Genomic DNA, 10,940 nt, shown 5'->3' with positions numbered 1-10,940 from the left:
GCTGTTCCCGGGCCACTCGGACGTATTCCGAGCTCGGGCCGGGACGGCGGAGTAGGCCACGCGTGGTTACCCGAGGGGCTGTGCCCGGAGGGGTTACCCAAGGGGCATTGCCCGGAGGGTGCCACGTGGGTCTGCCGCTGGGGCCGCTCGGACGTCTCTGAGGCGGGGCCCAGCGGCGAGAGTTCGTACTCCTGGCCGGTCGGGACCGTTTCCCTTTCCGAACCGGCCGGTCAGGAGAAGGTGTGTTCCTTCCCGGACGTGATTACCGGTGGGGGGACGGCTGGTCGCCACGACGTGTAGGGCAGGGCCGGGGAGCGGCGACCCTGACCGAAGCGTCCGTGGGGCCCCCCGGGTGGCGCCACCCGCTGCGGTACCCCCGTTGTCGGAGGCGGGGGTCCCCTGAAACCTCATGAGGGAGTCAAACCCCTCATGGGGGAGTAAGGGGCTCGGGGTCAGGCGGGGGTGCGGTATCCCCCCGGCCAATGACGTACGTCCCCTCCCCGGGGGAACTTGTGGCCCGGCCTTGGGGTGTGGCCGGTCATGTTTCGAGGCACCCCTTGGCCGGTGGGGGTATACCCTGGGGGACGGAGCCGCAGCGGGATAGTGGGATCAATGAAGATGAGCGAACAGATAAACACCAACAATAACTTTAAGGGGGTGGTCGAGGCCAAGGGACCCAAACCGGGACCTAAGTCCTCGAAAGCCATCATGAAGGAGATGAAACCATTCTCCGTCGTGATAAGAAGGGAGGATACCGTCCGGGTCAAGCTCCCGAAGAAGTCTGTCTGCAAAACTGCAGACAAGGAGCAGGAAGGGGAATCGATAGACGTTGTCTCCACGGATGGCGACGTATATATTCCGGACGTGGAAATGGAGCCTCTGCCCAAGAAGCGCAAGCAAGGGCGCCCCGAAACCACCGGGGACTACGGGAGGCTCAAGGCCAAAAAAGAAGCAGAACAATTGGCCGAAAGAGAGATGAGGGAAGAAAGAAATATGCTGGATCCCACATTGCCAATGAGCAATAGCCAGGCATGGAGTAGGCTGGACCATAAGGTGGCTGAATTCGCCGAGGAAATAGTGGAATCTCCGGCAACGGATGTCACTGCCAGGGGGCTCGAGAGTGTCACCATTCTTAAAAAATGGGCAATCTTGAGTAAAAACCTGAAGGGCACCGCCAAGAAGGACGTATCAGAGGCTGCCTGTTACCTACAGGCAGCTCTAACCGCTCTGGCCGCGATGTCGATGGCGGCCTCGCCCAGTGTCGCACCCCGAGAAGGAGAGAGTGAGATAGAGGCCCTACAGAAACAAAATAGAATTCTGAGGTCTGAAATCCTCACTCTCAAAAATGAGGCTAAATACCTCAAGGAGGGTGGAGGGAAGATATTGGGGAAGAAACCCCAACCTACCCCCAAAGCGATGCCACGCACCGTAAAACCGGTCACGGAGAAGCAGAACATCCCCATACTTCCATCACCGACTTCAACGGTGATGGAGGTGGAGATGGACATTGCAAAGGAGGACCCCAAACTTCCAATCAGGCGACCCCCGGTAAAAGGGGTCTCCAAAAGGTTGGAGGATTCAAAGTACCCTCCTGAGATTAGAGGTGAGGAAGACCGCAGGAGATACGACGAACTAACGTCGGGCATCCAAAGTCTTCTCGACCAGAGAGAGGATTTGAAAAGGGGTGTCAAGGCACCCCTGTTAAAACCTCCCCCAAAGAAGGTGGACTCTCTCCGCTCTGCCCCACCCCCCGGCGTCGACCAGTAGTACGCTGAGCCACAAAGGGCATCGGTCCCTGCCAAGGAAGGCGCCGGGAGAAAGGGAGGGAAAAAGAGCAATACCCAGAAGGGTAAACACCCTCCCTAGGGAGACCCGAAGAAGAATGGACCTGAGCCAGTGACAAAGGTCCAAACAGTGGATCCCCCTTCACATAATCCTCCCTCGCTCCCACGGCCTTCGAGCTCCCAGGAACCAGCCTGGACGAAGGTCGTAGGGAGGAAAGAGGCGAGGAAGAGCCGGGCGCAACCACCGGCGCCCAACAAGCCCTCCTCCGCAAACGGAAGTGGAGCCAAAGCCTCCCCCCTCTCACTAAGGAGAGGGTTGAGGGAAAGGCCGCTCCTAAAGCTTCCGCGAGGAGAACCAGGAGGATCCCACGGACGGCGGCAGTGACAATATCGTGCCCCGAAGCCCAGTACGGCGAGACCATCTCCTTGGCTCGCCAGAAGGTTGACCTGGGAGAGCTCGACATCAAAGATGTCAGAGCCCGTAGAACAGCCACTGGGGCCATCCTGTACGAGATCCCCGGCGAAGGAAAAGTGCAAAAGGCAGACCTATTTGCACAAAAGCTGAGGGAGGCCTTAGTAGGAAGAGAGAGAGTCCGAGTGGCCCGCCCTTTTAAAAAGGGCGATATCAGGGTCAGAGGGTTGGACGAGTCGGCCACCGTAGATGAGATGAAGGCGGAGATGGCCAGGGTAGGAGGGTGCCAGGCCTTCGAAATTAAGTCGGGACAAATCCGATTTAATAAGGGGACCATGGGCACCCTATGGATGCAATGCCCTGTCGCGGCTGCGGTGAAAGTGCCCGCGGCGGGCAAGATCAAAGTCGGGTGGGTTGTGGCCGGTGTGGAGCCACTAGAAACGCGCCCTCTCCAGTGCTTCCGATGCCTGGAGAAAGGGCACGTAAAAGAACAATGCAGCAGCCCTATAGATCGTAGTGGCTGTTGCCACAACTGTGGCTCACCCGGCCACAAGGCCAGCGGGTGCAAAGAAGGCATCCGCTGTGTATTGTGCGCGGAAGCCGGAAAGCCGGCGAATCACCGCGTGGGCGGCAAGGGCTACAACGCGAAAGGGAGGAAGAAGACTGCCGGGGGCAGTTGCCAAAAAGAAAGGAGTGGGGGGTCAAGGGGGCTCCGGGGATGGTTTAACCTCCCCCGCGCCAGCCCAGGGCCCACAGAAAGAGAAGGAAGGAGTGAACAATGGGGGCTCCGGAGATGGTTTGACCTCCCCCGGGCCTTCCCAAAGTACACAAAAGGAGGCGCCCAAAACCCAGAGAAGGAGAAGGGAAAGGGGCGCCTCCAAGCAGGAGAAGGCGGGAGCCGGCACTCCCTCGGCTCAGGCGAATGAGCCGATGGAGGTGGTCATGGAGGGGGCCTAGACATCGCCAATTATGGCGAAGGAAATAGGTAGCAAGAATAGGTCTTGCGCTCTGGCGCAGTGATTCAGGTTCGCCTCCTCCAGGCGAACCTGAATCACTGCGCCAGAGCGCAAGACCTATTCTTGCACACCCTGGCGCAGTGGAAATGTGGTGTAGGGATCGCGGCCGAGCCGTCCCACCGGATAATCCGTGTTGGGCAAGCAGCGATATGGGCTCGGTCGCGATCACGTGGAGAAAAGAGATAGGCTCGCCTCCGTGTACCAAAATCGGAGGCGGGCGCTCGTATGCAGCCGTAGAATGGGGCCCACTGTGGGTGATAGGGTGTTACATCCCCCCCAGTATTGACCCTGCCACGTTCGGGGATATCCTAGATGAAATTGCACTCGTCGTGCAAAGGAGACTCCCCGAACCTATTGTGGTCGCTGGGGACTTCAATGCCCATTCGGCGCTTTGGGGTTCCCGGCGAACGAACCGCAAAGGAAGGTCTTGGAGGATTGAGCAGCGGTTCTCGGCCTCTGTATAATCAATCAGGGGTCGAGCAGCACCCTAGTCAGGCCGCAGGGGGAGTCCATTGTCGATTTGACATGGGCGTCTCCCTCTGCGGCGGACAGGATCCAGGACTGGCGGGTGATGGAAGAGGAGACCCTCTCCGACCATCTCTATATTAGGATGAGGGTCGACATCGCCTGCCGGGAAGTACTGAGCCGCGTCCAGGGAGGGAATCCGCCCGGAAGGTGGGCTCTAGCAAAGCTAGACTCCGACAGACTGGTGGCAGCCATGCTCTCGGCTACCTGGCCCGGTGCAGACAACGCACCGATGGGTATCGAGGACCAGGTGGCATGGCTCGGGGAGACAATGAGAGATGCTTGTGACATCTCTATGCCCCGAGCCAAGCCGAGGCCTCTGAGGGCGGCGTACTGGTGGACGGAGGAGATCGCGGATCTCAGACGCGCCTCCGTCCAGGCCAGGCGCCGCCTCAAGAGAATAAGAAGGAGGGGCCTCGGCAATGAAGACGAGGGCATGGCAGAAGCGTTCGAGGGTTACAGAGAAGCACGTAACACTTTGAGCGCTGCCATTAGGAAGGCTAAGGCGAGGTCCTGGGATGAGCAACTCAGGAACCTCAATGCGGACCCTTGGGGGCGTCCCTACAAAGCGGTTATGAAAAAACTGCGGGGATGGACGCCCCCCGTGACGGAGGTGCTGGACACCGATGTACTCGAAAATATATTGTCGACCCTCTTCCCACAGTGTGACAGGGTTCCGGATCTATACGAAAGGGAACCTGTCGAGTGGGAAGAGGCGTACGAGGTTTCTAGCGCTGAGTTGGCCGGGGTTGCCAAAAGGCTCAGGGCTCGGGGCAATAAAGCCCCCGGGCCAGACGGCATCCCCGGAAGGGTCTGGCTATATGCATTAGCCCATCTGTCGGAGCGCATTCGCAGGCTGTATACGAGCTGTCTACGGGAAGGAGAGTTCCCCCCAGTCTGGGGTAAGGCCAAGTTGGTCCTTATCCCAAAAGGGGACAGAACCGATGGAGCAGCGCCCTCCGCGTATAGGCCCATCTGCCTGCTCGACGAGGTCGGCAAGATTTTTGAAAGAATTATTGCCGACCGACTCGTCAGGCGGATGAATGAAGTAGGCTCAAATCTCCACGAGGAGCAGTACGGATTCCGCGAGAATCGATCAACAACGGACGCAATATTACGCGTCCGTTCTCTCGCGGAATCCGAGACTGCAGAGGGCAGGGTGGTGATTGCAACGGCGTTGGACATCACCAACGCCTTTAACACCCTGCCCTGGGGGAAGGTGAGGGGCGCCCTATTGGAACACGGCGCCTCACAATACCTCGTGGAGATAGTTAAAGCCTACTTCAGGGATAGGTGCCTAGAGTACCGGGATAAAACCGGTACTCTGCGCGGAAGGGCTATGTCGTGTGGTGGCCCGCAGGAGTCAGTTTTGGGCCCCCTGTTGTGGGACATCACATATGACAGCGTGCTCCGTTCTGCCCTCACCCCCGGCTGCAAGGTTGTCTGCTATGCGGACGACACTATAATCCTGGCCGGGGGGAATGACTGGGGGGACGCAAAGAGAAAGGCGGACCTTGCTATAGCGTGCGTGGTGCGCTCCATAAAGGGAATGGGCCTCAAGGTGGCTCCACATAAAACGGAGGCCAGCTATTTTCACGATGGCTCCTGGGGGAAGCCGCCGAAGGCCCAGGTTATAGTGGACGGCATCCCCGTCCAGCTGGGGCAAAATCTCAAGTATCTTGGCCTCTGGCTGGATGGGACTTGGAATTTTGACGACCATTTCGGCCGTCTGGTTGAAAAAGCCGATGGGGTAGCGGCGGCACTCAGCCGCCTGCTGCCCAATCTCGGCGGACCAGACGGCCGAGTGAGAAGGCTGTATGCGGCCGTGCTAAATTCGATGACCCTATATGGGTCACCGGTATGGGCGGACGAGGCGGTGGCCAGGAGACGAATTAGAGACGTCCTCCGACGTCTACAACGGAGAATGGCCATCCGCGTCGTCCGCGGATATCGCACGGTCTCGCATGCGGCGGCCTCGGCCCTCGCGGGAATGCCTCCATGGAGCTCCAAGCTCGTACTCACAAGAGAGTGTACGAGAGAATCAAGGAGCTCCGTGGGTGGGGTGTTAAGATAACTGAGAGGGTCCGAGGGGTCGTCAGAACACAAGCCCGACGGCTCATGATCGAGGAATGGGGGGAAAGTTTGGGAAACATCCCCCTATCCAGATCGGGCGGGAGAGTCGTCGGGGCCGTGAGACCTGTGTTGGAGGAGTGGGTGAACAGGTCTCACGGCAAGATGTCGTTCTACGTTACACAGGTATTCGCCGGGCACGGATGCTTCGGCGAGTACCTGTGTAGAATAGGAAAGGAGCGCACCACGCAATGTCATCACTGTGAGGAGGACGAGGACACGGCGCAGAACACGCTGGAGATCTGCCCAGCGTGGGCAGAAGAGCGCCGTGTCCTCGTCCAGAAGACTGGCAAGGATCTATCGCTCCCGGCCATCGTTGCAAAGATGGCCGGGAGCGAGGAAGTATGGGAGGCGGTCTCCTCCTTCTGCGCCAAAGTAATGACGCAGAAGGAGGAGGCGAAAAGAGAGCGGGAGTGACGGGGAAGAGGGAGAAGACTCCCTCTCAGCCCTGAATCCCGGGAGGAAAGGGACGACCCCTCCTGGCTGCCTAGGCGAGGAAACCGTCGTGGTGGGGGCCGGGGGGAGGAGAGCCCGTGACGAGCCGGGAAATGGCGGCGGGGTAACGAGAGGAAGAGTGAGGAGACCCCGTCGCCAACAAAGGCAGGCCCGGTGACGCTGAGGGGGAACTCAGGTTCCTCTAAACGTCATCGGGAAAGGGCCGCCTCCCTTAGAGGCGGCCAAACACAGGAGGAGACTGGGCGAGGGGCGTTGTGCCCCCCTCACCGGTGGAGAAGAGGAGGAGGAGGAAGGCCCCTTTTTTGGGGGGGCGCTAAGGCTGAGCGGGGGGCGCTGTGTCCTCCCGCCCGGCAATAAGAAAAAGGCCCCCTCCGAGGGTGGAGTTGTAGTCCGTGGAGGTGGGCGGGGGCGGGTGTCGCCCGGCTGGCGGCCGCACGGCGAAAGCCTTGCGGCCGGGAGTCGGGCGGCATCCGCCCCCGCCCCCTGCCGAGGTCCTCCCCCAGGGGAGGGTCTCGGCTATGCCCCCGGGCCGACGGTCGAATCCTGTTAAGGGTGGGAACCACGGCCTGGGGACACGGGGGGGATCACAGGGGCTCAGTTACTACCGAGCCCCATTGCACGTGATCCCCCTCGGGAAGGGACGCGGCAGGGGCGGCCCTCTCACCGGTGCCGAGAGCGCCGATGGGAGGGCACCACTGCCTGCGGGGGTGCTCCCTCCCCTTCTGAGGGGGAGTTCCCAGGAGTAGGACTCCCGGAGCGTTGACCGAATCTCCCGTCCCTTTTGGGAGGTAGAGGGAGCCTCGTTCCGGGGGCGGGGGGTGGCGGCTCGAGCGGGAACACTCGAGCCGTGACCTCGCCCCCCAAACTTTTTGGGAGGGCGCGGCGTGGTGGCGGTGTCCCCCTGCGCCGCAACCGGGATAGGACCTCACGATGTGCGGGGTAGAGTATCTTCCTCTCGGGGAAGATGCTCTTCCGGGAAGGTCGGGCCAGAGCATGGCAGGAAGCAATGCTCGGTAGTTCCCTGCCATCCTCGTAAGAGCCAGCGTAGGCACCCGCTGTGGTTTTAGTGAGGTAGGTCTTGGGCCCCCTGATCGATCCATTCGTGGATCGGTCAAGGGGAACAAGGAGTCCCACATAACCCTCATCCTCTACCCGGGGGAGAAGGGTACCATGAGGTTTCCACAGCGCAAAAAAAAAAAAAAAAAGGAGCTCTACACGATGAGGTGAGTGCGATATTTTTAATTTTGTTTTTTTTTAGGAAGCACCGTTTACGAGCTACAGGCATCACCCCCTTAAGGGTTGATGGGGGCGAGAGCTGGACACATTGTTTTGAACGCAATCGAGGAGCTCTACACGATGGGGTGAGTGCGATATTTTTAGGAAGCACCGTTTACGAGGTACAGGCATGCACCCCCTTAAGGGTTGATGGGGCCGAGAGCTCGACAGATAGTTTTGAAGGCACTCGAGGAGCTCTACACGATGGGGTGAGTGCGATATTTTTAGGAAGCACCGTTTACGAAATACAGGCATTCACCCTTTGAAGGAGGGATGTTAGGGGGTGGAGGTGAGTTGCATCGAATATTTTTCGGTTCATCGCGTTTTAAATCATTTCGTATAGTCAGTCTTTTGATACCTTCTTTCGACAACACTTTATACGAAGAGAAGTTTTTCAGTCTTTTGATACGAGCGCCTTCTTCCCGCAACACTTTATAAGTTTTTCAGTCTTTTGATACGAGCGCCTTCTTCCCGCAACACTTTATACGAAGAGGATAAGTTTTTCAGTCAATTGATACGAGCGCCTTCTACCCGCAACATTTTATACGCGAAGAGGAGAAAAGGAAATTACTTTCTCGCATGTGTTTTTACGAGCAGCGTTAAATATATATATGTTTAATTCACGAATATCCTGGAGCAGGACACGCCGAGGGGACGAAAGTTCCAAAGAAGGAGCTATAATGCGTGTGATAGATATTCGCATTACAGCTCCTTCTTTGGCATATTCTTCCTCCCATGCATCGCATCCAACAAGGTAACTACAAGGTAATTATTTTCTTATTTTTTCCTTTTTTGTCTGAGTTAATTAAAGTAAATTCTATAAAATTTTGTATTTTCTGCTAAATTGTAGTAAATTTAGGACAATTGTACAGAATTTAAGTTAATTTAAGTTTATTTGAGTACATTCCATGAAATTTGGTATTTTGTTAGTGTTGCGGATCAGAGAGAGAGAGAGAGAGAGGGAGAGAGAGAAAGAGAGAAAGAAAGATAGAAATAAGCATCGCGACTGCATAAGCGCACTGTGATATACGCTTCCGGTAGTAATAGCTAAATAACCGCTCGAATTTGGCGCGATTATCCGCGCCATTCGCTCGTGCGCCAATCACACTCGCGCGTGCTCCCGCTATCTCGCTCCGCTGCGCGCGTCTCGCGCGGAACGTATCCCGCCGTCTGAACGGTCACGGGCAACCGTCCCGTGACAAAACAAATTGTTGAAAACAAACGGTTTTGTCCTCCGACTCTCGAGAGGATTCCATTTATTTTGCTATAAAATCACAAATTCGGCGATTTTGCTATCGGAACCTTCTCGAAGATCGGCGGGATAAAACCGTTCGTTCGGCGCCCGATCGCTCTCTCGTCTTCCAGTCGTTCGCGCTGATAGACCGCTTTTCTCTCTCGAGTAAAAATTGTTCGGACTTCTTCCGGGTAATCGAACATTCGCTCCGATTGCACTTCCTGCAATCGGTGCACTGTAATCGTCGCGGTATACTTGCATCGTATCCGCACTGTTCACTGTGTATATAGTAATAATTAGTTGACTTAAATATACTGTTATCGCTTGCACTGTTCTCGTCTGATCTTTTTTCGTGTGCTGTGCTAATTCACTCTTATCTTTGTGCCGTTCCTGTTGTTGCACTTATCCGAGCACCACGTTCTCGCTCCGCGTAGTCGCGATCTCTCACAGTTAGTAAATTGTTAACAGTTTTGGACAATTTTTATAGTAAACAAACGTAAGTAAATTTTGTCAAATTTTGTATTTTCTATTAAATTCTTAAAAATTTGGGACAATTGTAATGAATTGAAGTTAATTAAAGTAAATTTAAGTAAATTCTATCAAATTTAGTATTTTGTTAATAAAGAGGAGAATATGCAAGCAAATTACTTTCTCGCATGTGACTTTACAAGTATCGTTTTATATAAATACATCTTTCGTTTATAAGTTTTGTAGCAATTATCTGAAAATTACGTGCAAAGAGTTAGTTACATAGTCTTCAGATCATTGCTTTTGTTTTAACATTCTTTTTAGGTGTTTTAATGTCATTTTATATTTTTTAGTGTGTTAAAGGGATTTTTAAGTCTTTTGGTATTTTTTTGGTAAATTGTAGTGAATTTTTTTGCAATTTTTACTAGATTTTGTTAAATTCTATCAAATTCTGCATTTTCTAAGTTTATTTTATTATATCTACAACAATTTTAATTCATTTCACTCCATTTTACTAAATTCGAGCAAATTTTGTATTTTCTGGTAAATTTTATTGAATTTTATATAATTTGTACGAGATTTTGTTAAATTGTATCAAATTGTGCATTTTCTAACTTTATTTCATAATATTTACAACAATTTTGATTTATTTCGGTACATTTAACTAAATTCGAGCAAATTTGGTTTTTTCTGGTAAATTCTATTGAATTTTTTAGAATTTGTACGAGATTTTGTTATATTCTATAAAATTCTGCATTTTGTAACTTTATTTTATAATATTTATAACAATTTTCATTAATTTTACTACATTAAACTAAAAGGCTCGACTCGGCTGGCAGCTCGGCTCGGCTAGGCATGCATACCAATCTTCACTGCTACGACCACGGCGTGTTGCACGTTCCGTATATGGCAATAAGTCAGCTGTTGCGGAGGAAGCATTTGTGCTTGTTGGCGATCGACGTTGGCGTTTCTTTATAGGTACGTATATGTAATATAAATGCATGTTGCGTTTAATTGCACGTGGTGTTGGAAAATAGGTGATGAATGTGTTAAACTAATTAATTTAATGGGAATGCATGTTGCTTTTTCTCGTACGTAACGTTAAAGTATAGGTTATGTGAAAGGTTTCTGTGAAAGGTTTTTGTAGCAAGTACCTATGTCTAATATTGTTATTAAATTTTACCTACTTTTCAACAATTTAAATAAATTTAAATAAATTGTAGTCAATTTTGTTAAATTTAGTATTTTATAATAATTGCTACTAAATTAGCGACAATTTTACAGAATTTCAGTTTATTTCTCTAAATTTTACTAAATTCTATCAAATTTGGTATCTTGTTATTTAATTCTATTTAGTTTTCAACAATTTAATTGTTGATCCAGCAATCATGCCGGTTAATCCCGACGGACGGGCACGCCTCAACGTTCCGGCGGAATGGTTGTGGAAGGACGCGGAGATGGAGGAGGCCGCTAGGCAAGCGGACATCGCGGAGAGGAATACTGCGAGTGTCGGTACGTAGATGGAATAACTTATTTTTGGCTTACCCTTAAAATATTTCTTCTGTTTGAGAAAATACTCCGGACGGCCAGTTCTTGGACTTCCTCGACAGTATCCCGAGGGAAGTCCGCATAGAGGTGGT

The 10,940-nt window shown here is 53.1% G+C and overlaps 1 protein-coding gene across 1 annotated transcript; it reads left to right on the top strand.

The window, feature by feature from the left end:
• The first annotated feature begins 5,855 nt into the window (after positions 1-5,855).
• On the top strand, positions 5,856-6,284 carry LOC145943204 (uncharacterized). Its single transcript, XM_083050687.1, has one exon. The coding sequence runs from the start codon at positions 5,856-5,858 to the stop codon at positions 6,282-6,284; it is 429 nt and encodes a 142-aa protein (XP_082906813.1).
• The last annotated feature ends 4,656 nt before the right edge of the window (positions 6,285-10,940 follow it).

The sequence above is a fragment of the Prenolepis imparis genome, unplaced genomic scaffold (genome assembly GCF_030444845.1).
Source record: "Prenolepis imparis isolate NDT839.2.m4 unplaced genomic scaffold, iyPreImpa1.0 SCAF_11, whole genome shotgun sequence".
Taxonomy (NCBI): Eukaryota; Metazoa; Arthropoda; class Insecta; order Hymenoptera; family Formicidae; genus Prenolepis; species Prenolepis imparis.
Note: the sequence above shows the minus strand (reverse complement) of the source record. Positions and strands in the feature narration are given on the sequence as shown.

What these genes read in the sequence shown, in the direction of transcription:
- LOC145943204 (XM_083050687.1), top strand. Translation starts at nt 5,856, where the DNA reads ATGATCGAGGAATGGGGGGAAAGTTTGGGAAACATCCCCCTATCCAGA.